General features: G+C 47.1%; 10 protein-coding genes across 10 annotated transcripts; 5 read left to right on the top strand and 5 right to left on the bottom strand.

Moving 5' to 3' along the window:
* Positions 1-103: 103 nt before the first annotated feature.
* On the bottom strand, positions 104-861 carry EV420DRAFT_517904 (uncharacterized protein). The gene has a single exon (XM_060482444.1). The coding sequence runs from the start codon at positions 800-802 to the stop codon at positions 203-205; it is 600 nt and encodes a 199-aa protein (XP_060329609.1). The 5' UTR covers positions 803-861; the 3' UTR covers positions 104-202.
* An 857-nt stretch (positions 862-1,718) lies between these two features.
* On the top strand, positions 1,719-2,623 carry EV420DRAFT_1765031 (uncharacterized protein; the record flags this gene model as incomplete). The annotated part of the gene is made up of 3 exons (XM_060480806.1): positions 1,719-2,371; positions 2,415-2,511; positions 2,567-2,623. The coding sequence occupies exons 1-3, from the start codon at positions 2,064-2,066 to the stop codon at positions 2,621-2,623; spliced, it is 462 nt and encodes a 153-aa protein (XP_060329610.1). The 5' UTR covers positions 1,719-2,063.
* Positions 2,624-5,195: 2,572 nt separating this feature from the next.
* On the bottom strand, positions 5,196-6,236 carry EV420DRAFT_1765032 (uncharacterized protein; the record flags this gene model as incomplete). Its single annotated transcript, XM_060480807.1, has 7 exons — positions 5,196-5,352; positions 5,402-5,452; positions 5,509-5,607; positions 5,660-5,707; positions 5,766-5,844; positions 5,885-6,077; positions 6,134-6,236. The coding sequence occupies 7 exons, from the start codon at positions 6,234-6,236 to the stop codon at positions 5,260-5,262; spliced, it is 666 nt and encodes a 221-aa protein (XP_060329611.1). The 3' UTR covers positions 5,196-5,259.
* A 2,596-nt stretch (positions 6,237-8,832) lies between these two features.
* On the top strand, positions 8,833-9,531 carry EV420DRAFT_518118 (uncharacterized protein). The gene is made up of 4 exons (XM_060482445.1): positions 8,833-9,003; positions 9,060-9,287; positions 9,336-9,372; positions 9,429-9,531. Exons 1-3 carry the CDS (start codon positions 8,984-8,986, stop codon positions 9,370-9,372), a joined length of 285 nt encoding a protein of 94 aa, XP_060329612.1. The 5' UTR covers positions 8,833-8,983; the 3' UTR covers positions 9,429-9,531.
* On the top strand, positions 9,346-10,662 carry EV420DRAFT_1550059 (uncharacterized protein). Its single transcript, XM_060473439.1, has 2 exons — positions 9,346-9,548; positions 9,597-10,662. Exon 2 carries the CDS (start codon positions 9,682-9,684, stop codon positions 10,456-10,458), a length of 777 nt encoding a protein of 258 aa, XP_060329613.1. The 5' UTR covers positions 9,346-9,548; positions 9,597-9,681; the 3' UTR covers positions 10,459-10,662.
* A 1,514-nt stretch (positions 10,663-12,176) lies between these two features.
* On the top strand, positions 12,177-13,798 carry EV420DRAFT_1689965 (uncharacterized protein; the record flags this gene model as incomplete). Its single annotated transcript, XM_060479331.1, has 4 exons — positions 12,177-12,403; positions 12,562-12,769; positions 12,870-13,063; positions 13,090-13,798. The coding sequence occupies 4 exons, from the start codon at positions 12,177-12,179 to the stop codon at positions 13,616-13,618; spliced, it is 1,158 nt and encodes a 385-aa protein (XP_060329614.1). The 3' UTR covers positions 13,619-13,798.
* Positions 13,799-14,285: 487 nt separating this feature from the next.
* Positions 14,286-14,610, bottom strand: EV420DRAFT_1271698 (RlpA-like double-psi beta-barrel-protein domain-containing protein-containing protein; the record flags this gene model as incomplete). The annotated part of the gene is made up of 2 exons (XM_060467655.1): positions 14,286-14,428; positions 14,478-14,610. Coding segments are annotated over 2 exons (276 nt in total), but the record flags the coding sequence as incomplete, so codon positions are not given.
* EV420DRAFT_518192 (uncharacterized protein) lies at positions 14,609-15,552 on the bottom strand. The gene is made up of 4 exons (XM_060482446.1): positions 15,349-15,552; positions 15,013-15,292; positions 14,664-14,961; position 14,609 (listed from the first exon to the last, which is right to left on the bottom strand). The coding sequence occupies exons 1-3, from the start codon at positions 15,406-15,408 to the stop codon at positions 14,813-14,815; spliced, it is 489 nt and encodes a 162-aa protein (XP_060329616.1). The 5' UTR covers positions 15,409-15,552; the 3' UTR covers position 14,609; positions 14,664-14,812.
* Positions 15,553-16,956: 1,404 nt separating this feature from the next.
* Positions 16,957-21,428, bottom strand: EV420DRAFT_518222 (CRM1 C terminal-domain-containing protein). The gene is made up of 16 exons (XM_060482447.1): positions 21,103-21,428; positions 20,970-21,053; positions 20,814-20,915; positions 20,693-20,765; positions 20,540-20,646; positions 20,145-20,495; positions 19,558-20,094; positions 19,273-19,510; positions 19,010-19,219; positions 18,809-18,960; positions 18,651-18,755; positions 18,384-18,597; positions 18,101-18,330; positions 17,898-18,045; positions 17,744-17,845; positions 16,957-17,690 (listed from the first exon to the last, which is right to left on the bottom strand). Exons 1-16 carry the CDS (start codon positions 21,106-21,108, stop codon positions 17,158-17,160), a joined length of 3,192 nt encoding a protein of 1,063 aa, XP_060329617.1. The 5' UTR covers positions 21,109-21,428; the 3' UTR covers positions 16,957-17,157.
* Positions 21,150-23,282, top strand: EV420DRAFT_1550078 (mitochondrial ribosomal death-associated protein 3-domain-containing protein). Its single transcript, XM_060473441.1, has 9 exons — positions 21,150-21,394; positions 21,444-21,558; positions 21,612-21,685; positions 21,737-21,928; positions 21,978-22,092; positions 22,139-22,231; positions 22,281-22,702; positions 22,751-22,991; positions 23,044-23,282. The coding sequence occupies exons 1-9, from the start codon at positions 21,386-21,388 to the stop codon at positions 23,190-23,192; spliced, it is 1,410 nt and encodes a 469-aa protein (XP_060329618.1). The 5' UTR covers positions 21,150-21,385; the 3' UTR covers positions 23,193-23,282.
* The last annotated feature ends 796 nt before the right edge of the window (positions 23,283-24,078 follow it).

Consider the following 24,078-nt stretch of genomic DNA (forward strand, 5'->3'; position numbering starts at 1 on the left):
CATGCCAATGATATACAAACCAGCGTAATGAATTATTCCCAAACATCATGATGCAGGCGCATAGGTGTGTATTATCGCACAAGCAAGTACCAGAGCAAAGATGGGCGATCATGTCCGTCGGTAGCAGAATAGATCACTTCCATACGAACAGAAGCAAGGAGCTTACGCTCCATAGATGCAAGCAAGGCTGATAGTTAAGTAGTCATGACCGGTGGGTAGTGTGACTGAATGCAGGACAGGTAAATTTTTCAAAATCTGACATCAAGAACATAGACCCATCAATCACCGTACTCAGAATCTCATAAGAGCGCATGCGGTCGAAGAAGAGTCGGCCATATGTAGCATCTTCAAATCTCTTCCCCTTTGAATATAAGATGCACCGGTATAAAATATGAGCAGACTGGCAAGCGGGTAGCGAGGAGTATAAGTATTGGTGTTGAACCGCCTGGTCAAGACAGCGAATTACCCATTGGGCGCCGTTCCAATCAGTCTGCCCAAGAAGGAGCGGAGTAACTCCCTGTGATGGACTCTGCCTTGCAAAGAATCTACGAGCCACAGACGGAGAGATGTACGGCAATTCGACAAGGCATAGCAATGTGCTACTTTCAAGTAGTCTCACGCGGTTATTTACATTCAGATCCCACGAGTAATTTCCTTCCCTCCTGATTTCGTACGCGGAAATGTTGCTAGAAAGCCGAAGCCAAGGGTTATGGACAATTAGTGCCCAATGATACGTTCCGTTGCCGCCTTCGGTGTCGTAGAGCACGATGTAAGGCCTCGTATACTTTGGCTCAGAAGACATAGTATAACGTCAAGATCGAGGATAACGCTGCAAAAAAAAAATGACTGATTGGCGAGAAGCATAGGCTTTAGAACAATGTGCAATGCTCACACTTCGCTTGTCAAGGAAAAGTGTGATATTAGTTCTGGGAGGCCGATGATGCTGGGTGAATTTTGATGAGCTGCCTCTTAATACTGGTGTATTTATACCAGTCCTGGTTGATCTTCAAGTCGTGAGATCTTCGCAACACCTAGGAACCTGGTAATACTAATACCCTATGAAACGGCGTCAGTCCATTCAGGTTTTTATCAGAGATCTGGAGAACCAGCCGCATGTCTAACTCACAAAGAAAGACAGTCGCACAATGCAACCAAAACGAGCGAAAAGCTTAAAAACACAAGGAGTGAACGGATCAAATGGTACATTTGCTCATGGGAAAAAAAATTGGTGCATCAAGATCCCATACAGCAACGCTTCTCACAGATAGCCACACAAACACGCGGTACTAGCAAGGCGGAATATTAACGGGGTTCCAAATATCGCCAGATCGACCCGCTGTGCGGAAGGTTGAAGGAAGCAGAGAACATTCGCTGGACCTAGGGAGGGGACTTAAGCAGACATCGGTCGTTAAGTCACATATTAATAGCATAAACCTATGATATGAATACCCTACGATATAATGGCGTTAGCGTTTCTAATACCAACGGATAGGGCCGGTTTTTTGAAAAAACACCTGTAATTACAGACGACAGATTTTTAATAAAAGCCTCTCCCCCCACAGGTCTTACGAATAATAATTTCTTCGGATGCTTGTGTGACAGAAGTTCTCCCACGAGGATCCGGACCTCCCGACTTCTGCCTCGCGGGAGTACATCCCATCTCAGAATTTTGTATTATTATTAAGGAAAATGAATATATTTATTATATATAATAAAGTGTACAAAATACAAATAAAATGTAGTACGGGCAAGCATAGTAGGCTGTAGGCATCGATATCACCCATGAAGCCTCATGCAGAGAGAAGCATTGATGGCGATGGCGTGGTGATCGTTGCATTGCCATAGGGAGGTGATACAAGCGGGAAATTGAAGTGGGCGTTGGGATAGGGCATAGGTACACGATGGCCATGGTGTCGAGGAAGTAAATGGACCTCAGATCCGTGTTACCCCGCCAAAAGAATGGGGGATACACAAGGTTAGGGTCAGTGGGTGAGCTGGGCGGCGCACGGGAGCCCGATGTTCGATAGGATGGAGCAGGCGACGGCGAGGGTATCCACAGTCGCATGGCCATGAGCTTGGGTGCATTTGCGACGCCTTTGATCCCTCGTGTGATGCCTCAAATGGCATGGGCGCCGTCCCTGTCGTCCACCGTCAGCAGCCCGACCTTGATCCTGCCCTCCCGCCTGTACCCTCCTGCCCTCCCGCCCTCCCTAGTATACCCTGCTTCTACCCCATCCCTAGCCTGCTCTTTGGCATGGTCATGCTTCATATTCGAGTCCTCCCCATCCCTCACACCATCACCGTCGTCCTGGTCGTCATGGTCATTGGCTTTGCATCTATACGCCTTCCTGGCGGCAGATGGAAGCGGATTGTGAGTTCTCGAGCGAATGCGGCATCATTCAGGCATTGGTCAGCCGTGGTGAATGGCGATTGGCCCTGATTTCGATGTGGGGGATGCTAGTTGGGTCGCGGCGGCAACAGGATGTGGTTGAATGGCGGCGGCAGGAATTGGTGGGTGTCGTAGTCAAACAGTGATGGTGGTAGTGCAATTCTCCATCAGTCGTAGGAGGAAAATTATGCTGCCTTGCTGAGGAGGGCTTACGCGCAGGCTAGTGGGGGATAATGCACGATATCCAGGCCATCTGGGGGCCACCAGATGGATCAAAAGTATCTATAAAACTTATATTAGCATTGAAAGTAATGGAACATACTTTTATTCTATTCAAACAAACAGCGGGGGCAGGCAGGCGACTACACGATAAACCAACGGTGACGGTCAGACCAAAGGTCAGAAGAAAAAAGAAGGGGTACAGCCACTCGATCACTATACGGTTTACTGGACCGAAGCAATCGAGCGAGCGGAATGGATGCTCGGAATGCATCCTCTGCTCAAATCCTTTGCTCCTAAGCCCTGAAAATTAACGGAATATACTATAAGAATGCTCTAGTATACATTTGTGTACTTTTTATTGTATATAATTTATCCTAACCATGTTTAATCTGCCTTTTATGGTGGATATCACGCATTTTAGGACATTTCAAGGATGCATCCTTTGTACACAGGTATGTACAGCCTTTCCACAGGTAATATTGGTTGAACATGTAATTTTATGTGTTCTATTATCCAAAACAGGTGTCCGATCCATGGCGATCTGCCTGTATGTGCCTTGTAATTGCTTTTCTCATTGATGCGAATTCATGAAGAATATGTACACACACAATCTCATCTGGTGCAATTTGGTCTGACTGAGGTATATTTTCATCAGGGCAGGTATACTTCTTGACACATAGCACTCTAAATAACTATAGACTGTGCTTCTCTAGGCAATGTAACTAGATTTGAGCATGTACTGTGAGGTATGCCTTTTACACATGCCTCTTGCATACTTTTGAGAGCACAACAAGATCATAATTCATGTCTACATTAGCATAGGATAGAAAGTATGTGCAGAGAAGATTATTAGAGAATTGCAGAAGCTAATAGACTCTATGAATTATATTTCCAAGCATGGAGAGAGTTTCGAGACTGTACAACCTCGACCTATTTGCTTACTGTGATCGAGTTAGGGGTGTGTCGGAAAACTCCGGAAAACATCAAGATACTTCTTGTCCTTAGCTATCCATACATTGAGAGAAATAAACAAGATAGAGCAATCATTCATTACTTCTATTATCATCTTATGTATTGAATAAGTGCAATGTATTGTCTGCTATCCCGAATTCCAAACCGTATACCAAACTGGGAATGATATTGTTGGGATTTGCAACTTCAAGCTTGTACTAGAAGATTCCCGAAGCTTCGGCTTACTCATTTGTCATGATACTTAGATATATTTAGTACTTTTGGTAGAATATTCTAGATACTTTGTGTAGTATATAAGGAGCTCATTAGGAGCTCTAGTAGCTAACAATTTAGTATTATACCTACTGCAAGCCTCCCACTGCAATAATTCCAATAGATATATTCCCACATGGTGTTGCCGATATCTCAGCTTGAATTGGCTTAATGCTGAAGTCATTTTCGAGCCGTTTGCGCTGGGCGTGTTGACATTAAAAAAGTAAATTAATTTGATGTCTGCATTTGCTCACTGGAAGTACTAGTAGTATTAGCCATAGTGTAGTTGCTAGTCCTGTCCTTCCATCATTACCTTCTCGAAATCGACTTCGGCCCTAAGCTGATCAAGCCGAGTCATCGGCAACACAGTTCCTGTGGTAAGTGCATCTGGCAAACCATGCTGACATGACGCATTCAATTAAATATATGGTAAAGATAGGCATAGAAGCAGTATCAGTACATAAAATAATATTTTCTGAGCCCAATATTTTTGAGGAGGCCCCAGGCAATGGCAGGAGGGCGGCATTTGCGGATAAGGCAGCGGCGGAAGGTAGGAACAAGTGCCCCGACAGAACAGAATAGGGAAGAAAATTTTGTTCGCTATAATTATAGTGCAATCTGTTTTTGGAAGCGGCCTGCACCCGCGCACCCATCTGTTCATTGAAAATTTCATCAATAAATGTGAGACTAAGAGGATTTTATCAAAAAAGTTAACCCTCTCCCTCCCAGGGTTTTTTCAATAATTTCGGCCTTATGGGCTGCTAATACCTAGGAATGTGGATCTAGCGACGTGATGTGGAGATCATAAACACGTACTTCAGGTTCGCAGAACTGTAGAATCGAAGACCTAGAGATGTAAGAGCACAGCTGTCATCCAAACTCGCCGCGAGATAAAGCAAGGACAAAGGAGTCTTTGTATGAAACAAAGACCTGGCGCAGCAAGCGGAAATCCGAAATTCCCCGGAAATGGCCGGATGTTCGATCATGTGACATCAACGCGACCTAGACCTTTTTTTAATTTATTTATTTTTATACTCTATATTTCGAAACCGCAACCCATAATCCATGTACAGAGACGCGGCGGTGCTTGCTCGTGGCCAGCCCCAGTAGCTACAGTAGGTGTACGGAGGGGATTTCGGTCCTTTAAAACGCGACCTGGACTGGTTGTGGACTTGATAGGACTCCACTGGACAGACTGTCACCTGTGGACATCGCTTTGGATGAATACTTATGTCACGCGCGTTCATTTTCTCGTTCTGTATATGTTCGGATGCCTCCAATGCCGTGCGAAAACTGAATCGCTGATATAATTCGCATTCCATCACTCATCCTGGATCTAGGTCTAGGTGGAGTGTGGGGTATAGATTGATTATCTATGACATCGCCGATGTCTGCGCCCGTGGGCAACGTTCAAGGTACCTTCTTCAGAGCGAAAATCGGATAGCTTTCCCCCTGACAGAGCTCGCAAGAACAGCCTTTCCCTTGAGTTCGAACCCAAAACTCTCGTAAATGCGAACCTAAAGATATTTGTCACGTAGGCCTAGGACTCTGAGGAAAAGTACCCACATTGAGATTGATATCTGCGCCAACAACCATAATTGCATTGTCTTGGATCGCCTGAGGAAGTTTCTCAGCCCGGAGATGGGAAGGTCGTTGCGATTTTCATGGCTTACCTGGCTAGTCATATGCTTCAACATGGCCGTCGCAATTCCGCGGCGTTGGTATGGCGGATCGACCGCCAAAAGCGATATCATCCAATCTTTGAGTTTTGCCTTTAAATATATGGCGTCAAATGCATCAATAACTCCGAAGCAATATACATACAGTTTTTCCTAGAGCGTTATCCATGAATTCTTTGATCCGTGGCTCATACTGTGCAGGCGCGAATATTGAGTTTATACCGAGTCGAAGCCCAATATACTATGCGTACGATGTTTTGCCACCAATATTGAGTTTCTTCCGTCAGCCTAGCATAGACATCGTCAAACCTCAAGGCACGTTGTTCTTCCCTAGATACGCAGCATAGATCAATGTGTTAATACTCAATACGAGGGTATGAAACAGTAAATTGATGTTGCCCAAAGGAAACTCCCGGGTCCAAAGCCTCCGAGAACTCCAACGATCTTGCCATCTGAAGTGGCGAGCCATATCTTGCCTTCTAGGACTAGCGCGCGAGTTACAGCCCTGAAAAAATGATCATACAGAGCCTTGTTTCCGCCGGCCATCGCACGAATAGAAGGATCTGAAAAGGAAGTCATATAGACCTCCCGTACCTATTATCACAGGCTCGTAACCTACTAGTATCGTAGGCTCTGACAGCAATAGCGACCGTCTCGTCCAGCTGAGCACCTGAGAGAAAAGGGCCGTTTGCCATAATGCTGATGTTTTGTTCAAAGGACATACCGGTCAGATCAGTGGGAGAAACAACGTTGAAGTCAAAGGAAATCATCTGGATGGTATCAGAATGAGAGAGCAGCGCAGATGTCGTATATAAGCACGTTCATGGGAACATCATAACCCTTTGATAGCCGCCCGCTGCTTCGAGAAGCATCTGTGTGTTGAGGAGAACACAGAAGCGGACCTTGTCCGGTGGGTGATAGGCGATTTTTCTCGATAATATAGCCACAAATCTATCGCAACCATAAAGACGAAGGTGTTGAAAAATCAACAATGGAATTTTTCCAGCGTGAATACTGCACGGATTCTCGAAAGGACAGTAAAGAGAGCGAAAATAGCAAGACTAGCACAATCAGAAAAGAGGTCCAACAGAAAGCGGGCATACTAGGGCTCATCGGGCATTCCTCCTCGAGCATGGCAAGGTAAGTGCCGTTCCAGGTGCGCGAATAGCCACAGCGTGAAAAAAATGGAACGTAGGTGAGCGAAGTGTCTTGTAGTGCTGAGGTTAGCGGTTAGAGAAGATAGGTTTGAATTTCTAGGAATTTGACAGGAGTTCAGGATAGTTACTGCACCCGGAGGTCATTGGTCCTCTCCTTCAGTCGGTTCCCGATTATTTGAAGAGGCCGCCGTTTCTGATGTGATGGATGTTGAGATAAGCGGTAATTCTCCAGCCGCTCACCCGGATATAGCAGGGAACCCTCGCAAACAGGCGAGGGTTGTCTTCATTCGACTACCTATTTATCTACTCACCGTGTACACTAATAGAAGTAACAGGATGTAATAAACGAGTTCTTGCCTGACTAACCCTGACAACCGATGATCCCGACGTCAACTGCGCTGTGATGCGCGACACTTGAAACTCCAACAATGGAAAGTTTAGTGCTAACCGGCACCAGGATGATAGCAGGCTACGGCATCAGTATGATCCCTGTACCCGTAAGTCATACTGCGCTGGCTGAGAACCGGTCCAGAGTACAAACGAGAGTGCCTTCGAGTCAAGAAAGTAGCGTGCGGCCCGTATGCCGTCCGTACGGAAATTGCCGAACCAGCTCTACGGCCAACGATAACTTCACATTTCAAGCACTCACATCATGATTGATACAGGGAGCTTACACTGAACCCGGAGGCGGTGATTACTTTGTGTTATTTGATTCCGTATCTTTTTCTCATAACTGATGGCGTTGGACTGAGGTCTTTCACACCGGATTTCGTGGCGTCCGATGCTGTCTGTTCTCCTTCCCTCAAGCGCATGACTCAACAAATCATTCCAATATCGAACGGCGCATATCACGATGATCAGATATCAGGAACCTTCCCGTAAATTCCGAAATATTGTGCAGTCCGGTTTCCTGATGGGTCTACCCAGTGGTCATGTAAACCACGAGAGCGCTGTCTGTGCGTCATTCTCTTCCTCCTGGGCAGGATTGTTCTAAATTTCTGAATAAATCCAACATTTTATCTGATGAAGAGATTGGTTCAGGACGAATATAAACTCGCCATTCGTTGTGTCGCCCTGTACGCCCAATACCTGGTATCGTTCTCGGAGCCCTATTTCCGGCTGCTTTCTTTGATGGTTTTCCGCCTATATGATTCCCTTTAACTGTAAATCTTTGTGATCTCCTTCGTCCGGTTTTGAAGTCATCATTTCGATAGATCTTGCCTTGTTGTCACGTAATCCTGGCGTGGGCCTATGAATGCTGGACATAGATGAGCTAGACGACTTCGCTAGAGCACTCTAGGACGCCTAGACTCGTTCAGAGTCGGGATGCATTGGTTATACACCCAGTTACGTATAAAGCGAGTATCAATTTTTCGTCTCATCTCAGCTCAGCGTTGATCTTCAATAGACTTTCAATCCCGAAACAGCCTAGCAGGAACCACCGTGCACACGGCTCAAGTGGTTTGAAAAGTCTCCTTTACTGACCGTGCATCAAAATTCACCTCATGACGATGGGTATATTCATTCCCAAAGTGTCAATGATAGGCACTTCCCCTAAGGGGGCGCACGTCTCCGAGTTGTGTCTTTCACCTCAGCCTCTTGGATAAAGGTGACCCATCCGCTCACCATTGCAGTCCTCCAGTCTGACAAATGATTATATTAGTTGAACGTCAGCAACAATAACCGACTCAGTCCCCTCGCTCAGCGTATCCATCGTAATCAGCTAACGCTTGTTGTCGGTTTCTCTTCCAGGATGCCCGGCAGATCATGTTGCTTGACCGAGCAACGCGGAATGCTGATCTGCTCTGACTGCAAAAGGCGACTTATATCCTCGTTTTTGATTGTTCGCTGACTTTCCACGTAGAAGCAGAATATCGCCACCCGACCCCTGACGCGACAAATGCCAAAGTCCTCTTCCGGATATAAGTCTTTGTACGCAAGATAATGCACCTTGTGTTCCAAGAAGCTATGGTCATGTCACTCACCGCCGTTTTCACGCCAACGTTCATGGCTGTGCAGTTCCTATATATGCCAAGTTGGGAGATCAAGCAAGTAACTATTGCGACGCTACTCAGATGATATCTATTGTCGCTCTCTCTGCAATCGGCCACTGCTATGTCAATAGATGAAGATGGATCGTTGGTTGCTTTGCTGTATCCTACAAGTACCTTCGTCCTCGCATCGGGTACTTTATTGGGTGTCCCCGTTTCCCTTGCCCACTGGCCTCTCTTCTTAATTCCCTCCCTTCCCCTAACATTCTTTTGTCACCTCACATTCTTTTCATATCTCGCTCCTTTTGACCGGCTATCTAGATGCCTTGGATATTTATATTGTGAGTAACATGTATTAGCTCGTAGCCGATTACTCAATGCCTGGTGCGATGTCTAGCATGATGCTCATTGAGTTATCTTGCTCTCTCCGCATTACTGTTCCAAGCGGGGTGCTCATTGGGGCGAACACATCGATCCATCTTTTGTATTCTGATAACGATCCATCAAATTTCGTTCTACGCACCTTCCTGAATGATGAGGGTCGGTTAGATGCGTCAAAGTTTTCAATGAGCGTCACCAATTTTATGAAAGACACCGTGTTTTATGCATCGTTTGCCTATATTGGGTCAGTATCACTTTCGTCATTAGTGGTCACCACTGATTTCTTTCGAAGCAATTATTCCATCATGGCCTTTCTAAACTCAGAGTAAGTTCTCCACGATTACAGATTACCCCTTGACGTCAGGATAACATGCTTATTGATTAGACAACAGTCGGACGCACGGTCGTCATTCTCTCAAAGTGACATCTTTCATGTCGGGGAACCCTTCAGTTATGAAGTTCAAAAACGGGATCCAGTACCTCCTCTGACAGGCGACCCGGGGCGGTGCGTTGTATTCCATCTGGTTTCTGACAAGTAGCTGATTATCAACAGCGGTATATTCGGAAGCCCCCATACTTCGGACCTTGTCTTGATCATTTCCGCGGCCACGGCGGCACTCTCTTTCGTCTTTGTCGTGATGATATCCATATATCTCTGCATTGACAAGAGAAGAAGTCAGGTGTCCGTGAGTGATCCCAGGGACGACAGCCGGAGCTCCATTTGGGGAACATCAGAATCTCATGCTGATCCATTTAGCTTCAAACCGCCCCCAGAAGACTCTACATCGCCATCCTCCGGCAGCGACTCTCAGCTCCACGCCCCCGGCTTTTCAGCCATCGAACGTTCAATCTCACATCCCCCTCGCAATTCTGAGGAGATATCACTGTCTCTCCGACGCCAAGAAAATGGACCTGTACCATATTCATCGTCCGAAAGCAGGCCAAGGGGGATGCATGAGATCACGACGGATATAACGTATCCTTTGCGTGCGTTGCCATCCCCCACTACCAACTCTCAGGCTTATGCGTACGCACTCGGTCCTGAAGCCACGGAACACTCGATTTCCTCTTCTTCCTACATCCCCGAGGAGATGCTACCGCCACGTCGTATCCCCCGAAATCGCGCTGTTGCCCACCCACCGGCTAGAAACAGCCTAGGGGGATTTTATGAGTTCTTAACGAACTTGAAGGAGTCTTTACCAGAAGACGACTCAATGGTGTTTACTGAGCACGTTGTGAAGTTACATGATCATATCGGGTACTTGAAGAGTCAGCTGGAATTAGCACGGGCGCTTGGCTACAGGTCCCCGCTTCCTTCTCCTGGAAGCGGAGGTGAAAACAGGTTTCCCGACTTTAATTACTCGGTCCCGGGAAGCATCCTTGCGCCCTCCAGGAGGTCATCGTTTTTTTATTAGTGTTGCAGCTTTATTTAATAAGATACCACAACTTTGACGCGGCCATGGCTTCTGTATTGCAGAGGAAGAATATGCGATCACCCTCGAACCCTCTCTTTTATGCTTGATGTTGGTGAATTTTCTACGTACAGACGTTCCGAAAAACCTTGTCCACACTGCCAAAAAGGGCAGGTAAAATCAAAAAATCAGATAAATACAAGAAAATCGTAGAAATAGCATACAGACTTCATTTGTGCGTGTTATTTAGTAGAAAGATACAAATTTAATGATCCATGGGTGCTGCAGTGTGTCGTAAAGATCATACTTGAAATAAGAGCATCTGACTGATGAAGGACTAGTGAGCGCCGCCAGATTTACATGTTCAGGCTGTCTCGCACCGAACAGCCGGTCACACCTTCGTTCTTGCCATCATCGTCATTCAAGAGACAAGAAAAGACAAGACAGCTTTGAAGAACGATTCTGCATTCAGTCAAGCAGGCGGCCGCCGTGATTTTGCCACAGTCTGGATGTCGACAGCTCCCGGCCTCCTGCACCACAACGCCATAGTCCGCCCGCACCATTTCACTGCGACAAAGACACCTGCAACTGGATATCCTGGCTTTATTTCGTCAGTTTTCATGGTTAGGACTGGGCTGGTGGGAGTTCGGGCGTTGTAGACTGGGAAGCTTTGGAGAGGGCGCGGTGGCTGGTATGCTAAACATACATCTTCAAGGGAAGTTATCCACTTTCATTTTGGAACGACTTATTACTGTTTACAAGGGAGAAAACATCTCCACAGCCTCCCACACCACTCTAATGCTCTGCCGCTGCCTCCCATTACCGCTAGCACAGACCCCGCTCATGAATGCATGACGTCCTACCACTGACCTATTGGCCTCATACCTGTTACATTACCTCTATACACCTCGTACATCCTCAACGAATCTATTTATGATACATTATACTCACGAATGAAGGCACCATGCTATTTTCACAATTTTCTTGCATTTTTTTATTTTTTTATTTTACTTGCCTTGTTTGGCAACCGTGGACAAGGTTTTTCGGAACGTCTGTATTACGACCCTTCATTCAATTCTTCCCTACAATTGGAGACTAAAACCGGTACAAACCTGTTGCTATATTGGGCTGTTTGTGATTTATCAACCAACCGCCACCTTCTTTTCATTTCTTAACCTGCTTTCTTCTACCAGGCTGTGAAATCGTCTGGATATTGACACATTGGAAAAATCGACAGCATCAACGCGGACAGCGTTCACTACCAGCCTCCAGACCACGACATTTTGTGTCTTTTCTTTTCTTAGCCGAATATTTACGCTATGCCGCCGACTGGAGCGCATATCCCGGAGAAATAGTTGCTCGAAGCCTTACGATATGGAATTAACCAAAGATAAGCCTCCGTAAAATTTCCAGGTCGAGATCGCCTGACAGCATCGTATCAGACTACGATCTGTTTCAGAGGTATGTCTCTACTCATGCCTCCGCATCTTTGCAACAGAATAATAGTGCTCAGTTAGAGAAACTTGATGAAAGCCTTCAACAATTATCGGCCATGGTTCGGTGTGAACACAATGATCTCCAGCCAATAAACCGGCTTCCTATGGAGTTTCTTTCTTTCATATTAAAGGAGACCAAGTTGGACATTCCCAGTTTTCTTCCTAACCCAGGTCCAGCGATGTCGCTGTGTCGCAAGCATAACCAAGGCTGGATATCCCTTCTCCATGTTTGCCGGCGGTGGGGGGATATTGTGCATTCTTTGGCCCCTATGTGGTATATCACAGACGACGATCTCGTTCACTTTCCTGGACAAGATTGATGCTTCCTCTCTCCTCGCAATCATTCTGGGATTCCATAGACGTGATTTTCCATTAAGTGCCATCGAGCGCCTTTCTAGTCTCTCGCACAGACTGTGTGAATTCCATATTTCGATCTCGTTTTGGCAGAAACTGTCAGTATCGACGATATTTCAAGTCCTTTCCGGGGCTGCCCCGAATCTTGTCAGTCTTTCGTTCGAATGTCAACAACACTATGGCACTGGTGGCTCGCATTTGATGCCTCTCTTTGACGGACACTGATGCCTAGCCTGCAAATGCTGCATCTCGACAGCTTTTCTACATGGCCTGCAAATTATTTTCGCGGCCTTACACATGTTTCCATCCGTCGCCAATCCGCCGATTTTTCGCAGCGCCATTCCACTCCGGAATTCCTTGATTTCTTAGAAGGGTGTCCGTTGCCGGAGGACCTGATCTTCTTTGATACTGGTCCCATGCGCTGGGAAAATAATGACGACCGAGAGCTGAGCAAAGATCGCATAGTACATCTTAATAACCTTCGCACCTTTCAATGGGGTCACTGAACCGGAAAACGTGCCTCATATTAGTCAGTTGATTTCACATCTGATATTATCCTCTCAGGCTGCAGTTTATCTCTGGGGCGTGGAATATTGGTCGTCAGATACAAGCTGCGACATATCCAACCTTGTATCAGCCTTTGCAGCCAGCGTTAATAGGGTTACAGAATGGCGACTTTCCTTCTCGAAGACCGATAGTAGGAATTTGGAGTATGTCATCGCCCTTGTCGATGGGCTGCTGTATACCTCTGTGATCACGTACGGGCTTTAGCTCGATCGTATAGAGCTGTTCTCAACGGTGTCAGGGACGTCCAGATATTACGCATCGACAAGAGCACCAGATCGCAACACCCCCAGACACCTCGGATAGCATGGAAACCATTGTTTCGATGTCTTCCCAGCGTCGTAGAATTGTGGCTCTGGAATTCATCAGTGGATATTGTCAGGGCATTGCAGCCCGACGGTGGCTTGGACATCGTCTGCCCTCTATTAAGGGTGCTGTCCATCGAGGGTAGCCCAGAAGCCAGTGATATATACCGGCCACACGTCAATTATCTAGCAGAAAGACGTTCTCTGAGGGGAAGTCCTATTCGAAGGTTGAGGATTAACTATCTCTGTCCCGAGACACGACACATCGGTGGCGATCGAAGGCACCGGCGAGCCTACGATTTATCACCTGGCAATAGCAGTGGGTCTTCAAGTTACAATTCGAGCCCAACCCTCAGTTTACAGTTCCTGACTGATAATATGTTCGATGAAGACTCGGATAAGATAATAGAGGCTATAGCTCAGGTGGATATACTTCAAGAATGACGATGCGACGGAATTTTTGTCGTCGGTGTGGCCAACACGGGCCAAGTGGTGGACGGGCCGTGGTATTGAGCGAAGCGGATTGTAGAGAGATACATGTCATGACGAGAGCGTCTGACTTAGTACGTGAATTCTTGGACAATCTTTATGTTTTCGAGCGCTCAAGGCTCAGCTAGATGTGTTTGGCTGTTACGTGATGTTTCTATTGTACAGAATAAAATAATCACTGATTTCTTCTGGATACTCGAGACATTCTGAATTGACATTATCATTCTCTTCCAGTGTCGTCATCGCAAGACGCCTCATGAGTGGACTGCAGTGGAATAAAGACAATAGAAGGATATAGAAAAAGTGTCGAGTCACTCTGGATAACCACATCGAATCGCAAGTACGTATGGAGATTAGCGATCGCCGCTGGAGCGAATGCTTCAGTTTATACAGGCAAACTGAATGGAAACGTTGGCGACGAGAGATCCTGGGGATATGAGTTCTTCAGGGAATGGAGATGTCATCTTGTCGATCGGTCAAGTCATTGTACTGAATATGCGTTTGCAGCGTTTATCGATACAAGTAAGGCGCAACAGAAGACCAATATACGATAATAATGGGGCAGATTGGAAAAGAAGGAATTGGCCTTACTACGCCCACTGGATGGACGCGGATCCAAATTTTACTCATAATGCCAAGTGACCAAAATGCGACCATCATCAAGACTTGTAAGTTTCTCGAACGCCGATGAGGTGAGGTCAAGACCATTAGGCCCACAACTAGGGCAGAGGTCGCCGACAGTGGCATCTACAAAGTTTCCTCTATCTGCGAGGGTTCTATTAGTCTGATAACCGAACGACGGCAGCGGACATACAGTAAACCCGAACACGCCTCCCGCAATTCGTGCCTTCAGCGTACTGGTCGCTGGAGAGCGCGACGACATGGTCAAAATTTTGCAAAGGAGCACCGCAGGCCCCTGATCCGCCATTGGGGGTGTACCAAGTGGCTGGAACTTATGTGAGAACAAGGGCGGCATCCGTGACAGCGTAGAAAAACATACCTTCTCCAGTGAATGCTTTGACCATACCAAAGGACAAAGACAGTGCAACAAAAACGGATTGCTTGAAAGAGAACACCATTGGTATGCCGAATATTCGAAGGAGTCGGTGGATGTTCGAATGAAACTAGAAAGCATGATATGACCTGTTCTTATATGTACACAAACTTTCGAGGGGAGCGGAAATTACAAGATGATAAAGACCTCTCGCACGCCCAGCAAGGAGTTAGGGTTATAATTCTACAGTGCATGAAACAACATCCAGCCAAAGAAGTGTAGAAGGAATGCGAAGGTTGAGAAACTAGGCGGCTTGAGATTTTAGTTGATTTGATGGCATCAACAGATTACATACCTGGAAACCCACGTAGTGGTCTACTTGAGACTACAACAAGGGGCAGGTAATCTCTGGGTATAGAGCAACAACAGTAGAAAAGAAGGAATCCAGCATATACTCTCCGTAAGCCTGGTTTTAGAGAGCTACTATTGAAAAATTGCGATTTGGGACGACAGCTGAATGCGTTTACGATCACGGAACGACGAAGAAAGCGGACGCAGACGGTTTGAACTAGAAGCAAAGACGTACTTCGCAGTCGTTGAGCGACACTACGGCCCACAAGTATCATCACAATAATCTAGTGAGTTTTGGATATCCCGAGTCCGCACCAGTCGGAAGGAAAAAATTGCGTACTTGAAGCCTTGGGCCTTGGCTTTCACCGTTTTCCAGGTTCGTGTTACACCTGCCATTCATGTCCGGATGGAACGGGAATCAGTAGTTATAGTATACATAACCACCTTGGAGAGGATAACAAATGAAACTTTGTGCCCAGTAGTTAGCCGATTGCACAAAAAACAGAAGCCAGCTTTGAATGCAGCCGGCGTGGGAGAAGAGAGCATCGGACCGGGGTCCGACAAGCCACCAGATTCAATTTCAAATTCGTCTCAGCCAGCCAAACCAACATCCTTACGCACAAAAAAGGTCGATATTTGTCGTTCCCTTGAAATATTAGGGCGACATCCTGCATAATATTACAGGAACATATGTCTGATCTTCCCCACAATCCGTATTTGCCCCCAACCTCGAGGGGTCGAATTTTGCCGACCAAGCGGGCAGAATTCCGAGACCAAGGCCGCCTTGAAAGATTAGATACTTTTGCTTCCGACACCGTGGCGAACCAAAGTGTAGAAATTCCGTCGTAAGCCATTCGATCTTCGTCTTCATATCCTATGCTTCCCAACAGTCATAGCTTAGAAGCGATGGAAGATGACCTCACGAAATCAGAACGAGATATGAAGTACATCGCAGAGCGCACTGCTGAGCTCGAAGATGAACATTCCAGAAATCTTAGCCGAATATATGATAGGCATGCTCAAGAATATTTCGACGATGCATTGGGACGGTACTACTCTTTTGACGAGACGCAAGCTAACCTTCCTGGCTGCGAAAACGGACCACAAGAATCCACTGTCGCGGAACAAATAGAGGCGAGTGATTACCCGTAACTTTCTTTCAATATGTAAGAGTGCTGCAGGATGACAGGCGTGGGTCTGATATCTAATGGTCTACCTGTCAACTCAGCCTTGTGCCCTACTTGAAGGCGCGACACATGGGCCATACAACATGTTACTGACACTTGTTTCTTCTTTCCCCCTTTCCAGTCTCTCTCCTACAACCGTTTTGTGCATAGTTACCTCATACAACCGTGGAACGAAGACATCAGACGAGAACGCGAGGCGCACCAAGTCCGACTTGCTCCCTGGCGGAAGTTGCAGGGACGAAGCAATCCCGCCTCATTTCCGGTGAAAGCCACCCCACCTTGGCCGTCCACTGGCATGTATACTCCCGGGCCCATCGTGCCTAAAACAGAAGGAGATGTATCAGTGGGTGTGAAGGCCAAATATCCATTCCCGCAGTCGGTAACGGTTTGGAATACTATGTCGCAAGAAGACAAGTTCCGAGTTTCAAAGTACCTAGCTGCTTCTTCCGTGTTGAAGGCGAAGATGGAGGCTGAATATGGGTGGAGCAAAGAGATGACGCAAAGACTATTGGAGGCGTATACGAAGGATGTAAGTTCACTTTCTCCTCGAGATACTGCTTCCTCATTGATTCTGCTCTAGAATAATTTCAGGGCACTTGTTACTGCGAGTCTCATCACGGTCAGTCGATGAACGATTGCTTGTGCTCCTGATCCTTGCTGCTGAACGTAATGCATGGACATCATCGTCTCCTGTAATATTATTTTCTACTAAAATTTGCATCGAACGTCAACTAGTGCTTTCCGTATCGCTTGATGATGCTACCAAGATCTAGTGAGGTCTTTGCCCTAACACGATAACAACAGTGACGCTGCGAGCCACATACGATAACTCGTTTCAAGATACATTAATTACATTTAATGGCCGTTCATCGGTACAAGGAGGAGAAACGAAAGGATACATATTTACAAATTGATAGCAAGAACAAAGCAAGAAACTTAGATACCGCATCACCCTTCAAATTCTATATATTCTCATCCTTCTCTTCCAGCTGCGATGGCTTTAACATCCCAGGTATACTCATAGCCACTTGCCTCTCTTGATCCGCCTTCTTTTGTGCCTCAGCCTCTTTCTCATCCAGATACAGCTCATCCCCAGAGAACTCCTTGAGCTGAATGAGGAAATCCCTCACAGCCCCTCTAAACTTGATACCGTCACTGTAGAACTCGTTCAACCCGCCAACGAATTCAACAATCTGTCCCTTCTGCATGTGAGGGAACGCACTTCCAAGCAGATTGGCCAGGTACCCCTGTAGCAGAATCCTATTCGTTGTGTCGAGCCGCTCGGTCTCAAACAGAGGCACCTTTTCCAGCATGGTGTTAGCGAACAAGAAGAGCTTCGCCAGGATCGCCACCTGCGCGGTAAATCCGCTCTTATGTTCCGAATCAGTGAGCACGAAGAATATTTCTTGCATGATCGTCGTGAAGTATTGCTGGAAGAAGGGCCCTGCAACTTCCGGTGGGGATTGGGAGAACTTCGTTATCAGCTCGCTGAGCACTGGGCAGAAGGTCAGCAGCGCGGCGAGTGATGAACTAAATGAAATTACGTACTGCCCAAGCCAACGTCTGCGATATCACGCATGGTATGTTTGATAGCCCAGAACACGCTGTTCATGAACATCTTGAACTGGTCCGGTTGCAACTGAAGAAGGGCTTCGGGAATGTCAGTCGGTCCATGCGATAGATAGTTACGACATCAACTTACCGGGGAAGCAGTTTCTGTTGATGGCCTCAAGAAGCTTGAAGAACCATAAGCGATGCTCCGGGAACTCGGTAAAATCGGCAGTTATCATAGTCAGCGTCGGTTCGAAAACGGCTTCAATGATAGGTATCACTTGAGGTGTCAGCAGTTGCTGTATCACGGAATCAGTATAATTCGAAGATGGACAACATGCGACAATTACACACCCCGAGGCGATTAGTCACGACAGTCATCAAGTTCAACACTTCCGAGTCGCGAGCAATCGGTACGTTCCGATTGTAATCACCCAAGATCGCATCTAACAATGGTGGGATGAACGAGTTATTAACTGACTCGAGGTCATCAGCTCGCTGGATGTAGGTTTCCATCAGTTTCAAGATATCTTTTTTGACTGTACGGAGGTGGCGAATATGGGTTTTCTTGCTAGCGATGGCACCTGAACGGTGAGACAGGTCAATTTGAGGCCCTGGAACAGATGGGCTTGCACACCTTCTCGAGCGACGGTCTCGCTGATGATTCCACTGACGGCCTTATAAAGTCCCAGCATATCCGCAAATATCCGGGCAATCTGGGGCAGGAAAAATGGCCCCACAGATATACACGCCGAAACGTTCGACTTGAGAACATTAGAAAATAACTTCACGTTGTCCATGCTGGAAAGAACATCGGCATTTTGGGCTGCTTGGACCATCAATGTATCCCACTAAAAAGGAACGGCGTCAATTACACAGAAGAAAGGAGTGTTTGAACACGCACGGCAGTGTTAGGTAGATCCATCAATTCAGCCAGAAGCCTTTCTTGGTGAAGTTTATTAGGCTGCGCGGCGATCATGTACCCGACAGCTTCATAAAATGTATGGACCTAGATAGAGTTTAGCATCATTGGAAAAGAAGAGCGGATAAACTTCGCATTACTTGCTGGGGCGAAAGATCCACTGTTATGCGATTTAATGATCGCAAAATCTCGTTAACGAAGGGCTCTTTCTCGCCCGCTTGTTGCATGACGAAGTGTCGTCGACACTTCTGTGCGATTTTGATGAAGGTGTCGCAGGCCATATCCTGTACACCTGTACTCAATCAGTTTAACAGAAAACATGTATAGACGATGAACGTTACCTTCGTGCGTCTCGTGCATAAACTCAAATAGCTTGTTCACGACAGTCTTCAGGAACTTCCAATGTGCCTTAAGGAACCGGGGGTATTGCCCGACAATGTACATAATGTCAGAGGCGATGACAGCCTTGTTGTCTTTGCCTCGTTTTTGTTCGACCAAACCTAGGAGGTCCTTGATCACCGTTACCAGGAATCGCTTTTCTGTATCCTCATCTGAAAGATGCGAATTAGTACATGGTGAGGTATAAAATTTGACCAACACCCACTCATAGCTCCAGAAATCGAGCCAATTGCCCAGCAAAGCGTGTTGAGGTTCTGCCATGACCACTCGGTACCGTCAACTTGTTTAGCAAGTTTCCGCGTAAGTATCGCTTCCGTGTCCACCACGTCTAAATGTGTAAGGTAGATGAGAAGCTCGCGCATCGACTTGTAAAGGACTATGGTGTCGATTTCCTTGAGGTGTTCTCGAACAATCTCACCCTCATCGTTCTCGACGACAAGGACCTGCAAGGGAATTAGCATAACCGCACGACATGTGAAGATCCACTCACCTCCTCCGGCTTAACCATACGCTCGATGACAACTAGGCGTAAATTCGAAAGAACTTCGGCGTAAATGTCTTTCCGCATTTTGAGGTCGCTTAGAACGTGCGGTATTCCGGCGAGACTCAGACTGAGATTGCCTATAGGAAGGGCCGTGACTTCGTTATAGAGACCCGAAAGCAGTTTGGCCCAGTACTCTGCGCAGATCTTGAACACCTCTCTTTCCTCTACGGCAGAGATCTTGACGAGATATGCGTGCCCAGAAAGAAGGATATCTCTGTGGGCATCATTCTCGACAAGCTCCAGGTGCTCGCTGAAGAAATTGGTAAGGAAGAGTGCCAAGTTCAACACGAGTTCCTCGTCGGAGGGGCTGGCATTCTTGTACACTTCTGCGATGTTCGCGTGTATTGGGATGATACGGCTCACAGCAGCCATGACCGAGGTGTAGATAAAGATGACGCGGTCGTTGTACTCTGATGCAGGGAGACGCGCGATCTCTGCGAGACATCTAAGGGTAACGTTACGGGAGTCGGGTGGCTCGAGGAACTGCCGCGCAAGTAAGTTTAAACCTGTCGCAGAGCAACGACAAGACTTACACGATTGATAAGCAGTTCGATGATCTGGGTCTCGAAAACGTATCCCAGCGCAATCCAGTTTAGGAACTTGTATAGAGTCTCTAGCGTGGCTTTAACGAGAGATACCTTGTTCGCCTCGGCCAGGATTTCGGAGCACAGCTTGAAAATCTCCGAGAATTCGTTCCACATCTGCTGCTTGAGATTGGCGATCTTCGCCTGGGTCATTTGTTCGGCAGAAAAGTCGAACACCTCTTCAGAAAGAAGCTTGAGGATAGTCATATTGTTCTCGCATAAGGTGAGATTGGTTTTTGACGACTCGACAAGTTCAGGTATGAAGTTGGGCCAGTTATGGGGCCATTCTTGTTTGAGAACCTAAGTGGCATTAATAACGCTCAAAAGGTGCCTACGAAGCTTACCTGAATGAGCACTAGGTTGAGCTTATTAACATATAACTTCTCCCTCCGTAGTAGTGCCTCATCCGATGTGACCTTGACCGTTGCTGATATGATAAAGTTCCGTATCCCTGCTGAAATGAACATGGATTCAAAGTGAAGAATTAGTCAACGCACCTTGCCGTTGTCCCTCTGGCAAAGTCTTCCACCGCGTTGATACTAATTTCCCTAATATTTGTAGTCCAATGAACTACGCCAGATGAGCTGGGTGGCATAGGAGACGAAATCGATGGCGCACCTTGGTTTGGGGGAACGACGCCGTCTCCAGGATCTCGGGTACGCGGGTCCATGCATCCGGATGCTCTTCAAACTGTGTTAGCACGTTCTGAGCAATCTTTGCCTGCAAATCGAAATCCATTTCAGTGCTCGACACGAAAACCGCCACGGTACGCACGTCTTCGCCTTGGCCGGAGTAGAAGGTCATGACAACCTTATCCAAAGAGGAAACATCGAAGTCCCGCGAAAAGTCCAGAACCGACTGAGGATCTATCATCAGCAATGTTACACAGAAGAAGAAATTATCGCACCTCCATGGCATCGACGACGGTGAAAACGAAGTTCAGCACAGCAGCCAGTGGAGTATATTTATGGAATTTCAAATACGTCGAGGGTCTTGACAAATAAAGCAAACATTTGTGACAAAATATCACGTGTTATGTGACAGCATGTCCGTTTCCGAAATTTATCGTCCCGAATTCATCGACATCCTCCCGACCGTGTGGTCGACACGGCATATTTACTCAGTTCTCCATTTCGTACTAGGAAGGGATAACCGGGACTGTTTTTTATAGGCAACAGTCTTGGGGGGCGATGGCACCGGTATGTCTGTGTCCTTTGTTATTGTACTCTTCTACTTCACGATGTATAGGCAATTTTAGCTCGCGCAGGGACGTCGTGCTCCGCGTACCGGCCTCTTATTAACCATGGAATCGCACTTATGCAGTCACGGCACTATGCGGACATTCCCGACGTCCCACAAGCGAGTCAGTATCACCACGACTACCTCGCGCAAAAACTCACCCAAGTATCATCGCAGGAGGGACAGCGTCATGGAAATTGAAAGGACCCAAGGACAAGGGCAAGCTCTTTCGTCGGGACCACCGCCAGGGGGTATGTATCACTACCATATCGTCATATGCTTGGACTGATTCCCTCCGCCAGATATTCCGGCCAATGCCCGAATCAAAACTTCAGCACGAGCTCTTTGAAACTGGAAGCCGACCAGTGCTTGACTATCCTCCTTTTGGACCAGAGACGATACGACAGGACATGATTGGCCAGGCTACCCTCTTTGTACCAACAGAAAACGACCCGGTACGGTATTATGGCTCGCCCAAACCCACACTTCTCGAGGTTCGTTTCCATTTTACTAAGATATCAGCACGCTCTCATGTACTTCCAGCACCGAATATTGTCGCGTCCTTGTTCAATAATACGACAATCCACGGTTGACATGGTGCGTATCCTCCATGGACACGCCCAGAATGAAGGGAGCAAACGGCACAGAGTTGTCATCAGTAAGTTGCTTCTCAAAGCGTTCTATCATTCTAACACTCCTGTCAGCTGGTCGGGCCGGAACCGGGAAGAGTGTCCTTCTAATTCAGTCCGTCCAATATTGTCATGCGCAGGATTGGATAGTCATATACGTGCCTAGAGGTTGGCCCGCTCCAATTTTTTCTGTTTTCGTCCGCTCAATTTTCCCAAGCTGTCAGCACCGTGAACTCAACGACTTTGCACACCTACGACCTTCGAACCCAAACATATGTCCAGCCCAATTACGCACATCAAACGCTCCGGCGTATCCTCATTGTGAACAGAGCTCGTCTGGATTCCATTCCGACTCAGAAAACTCACGCTTTTGAGAAAGTAAAGGTTGAAGCAGCTTCCCCGTTAACCACACTTATCGAGGCCGGCCTTGCCGACAAGGCCATCGCGCCTGCCATTCTCGATGAGCTCTTCTCCGAGCTAGGAGAGCAAAAACAACATCCTGTCTTGTTGGCCGTCGACGACTTCCAGGCGCTCTATTGCCGCACCGCGTATCGCGATCCTCATTTCATGCCGATCCGCTCTTACCATCTTTCGATGCCTCGCCTTCTTATGGAATACGCGTCAGGCAGGCGAACATTTGTATGACTTCTTCTTCTTCATCACTTCTTGTAGTTGACTCTTTCTCAGGCTAGGGGAGCTGTTGTGGGAGCTATAACCTCCACTGACACCCAGTATCCTCTTTCAGAGGATCTCCGTCTAGAGCTAGATGTTTTTAATGATCGGGCTACGAGTCCTTACGACAAGCAATCTCGTCCTCTTCGAAAATATGCTTCGGGTCTTCTCCCACTACAAGTCCCGGATGGCCTCACGCCCACTGAAGCAGCATCGCTGTTTGACATCTGGATGTCGGAGAAAGCCCTAGCGCCAGGTCTGTTCTGTTCCCATGTGAATTTTTTTTTTTCTGATGGTTTCCTTCGCAGCTGCGACTGACGAGCTTTTCCTGGCAAAATACACTGAATCGGATGGGAACCCCAGGGATTTTGTCTGGAAGGGACTTCTCGGGACCTTGGAAGGCCCGCCGTTGGTTATTGATAAGCGCCGTCCGTTCGCCCAGATGACTATACCGTGATCTATCGAAGCAGATTTATACTGTTTTGTTTTTCATAGGGATGGCGCCAATGCAAGCAGTTATTCAACGGTAGACTGGTGGAAGAAAACTCACTGATCTTTGCTACTTTCGAGGATGGTAACTGATACTTTGAACGTTATGACAGAGGTACGAAGCTTATGAGAGAAGCAAATCCTCGTGGCTGAGGCCCGATTTGCCCGACTAACCCGAGTCATAGTCGACTATCCATCAAGCTGGAAGCAAGGGACGGGAATGTCGATTCTATTCGGCTCCTAACACTGAAAACTCCATCCAAATCTCCGAAATTACGAATCACCGTAAATCCGGCTATCTAGCAAGTCATAGCTACTGTTTTTCGTCCTCACCAAGCGGAACGATCGATTGGTCGATCCTATTACAACGCAGGTCCGAAGAGGTCCGAAATTTTTCTATCCCTGCATTATTGTCTTCCGAAGAGACATGTCTGTCATAATGTTGCGGCGTGCGATATAGGTCCAACGACGGGTTCTGATGAAGTTTCTGACTGGTCTGAATGACGTATATGCGTGTTCCTGTGAGATTCTCCATCTATGTATTAACGAACATAGACTTCTGGCCGAAGTTAGCTTGAAACCTCTGGTTCCTCTGAAGCCTTTCCTCTCCCCTCTCCGTCGCTGCCGGAGTGTTACATCGGAAGTTCCTTGTCGCGTAACGGTGTTGGCCTCTCAGAAGGCTCCCAGCTAAGCATGCAGACATGTTCCGGTGCCCATGTGCCCGTCACCGCCCGATACCCACGCGTGCTTCTGCTGATATTTTTCCATGCAGAAGATTTAGGGACGAGGGACGACTGTGCCGTGGACGTTCCTTTACCAGGTTTCCGGCATAGAGCAAATGCATACTAGCATTG

Source organism: Desarmillaria tabescens (assembly GCF_030435595.1).
Source record: "Desarmillaria tabescens strain CCBAS 213 chromosome Unknown EV420scaffold_22, whole genome shotgun sequence".
Lineage (NCBI taxonomy): Eukaryota > Fungi > Basidiomycota > Agaricomycetes > Agaricales > Physalacriaceae > Desarmillaria > Desarmillaria tabescens.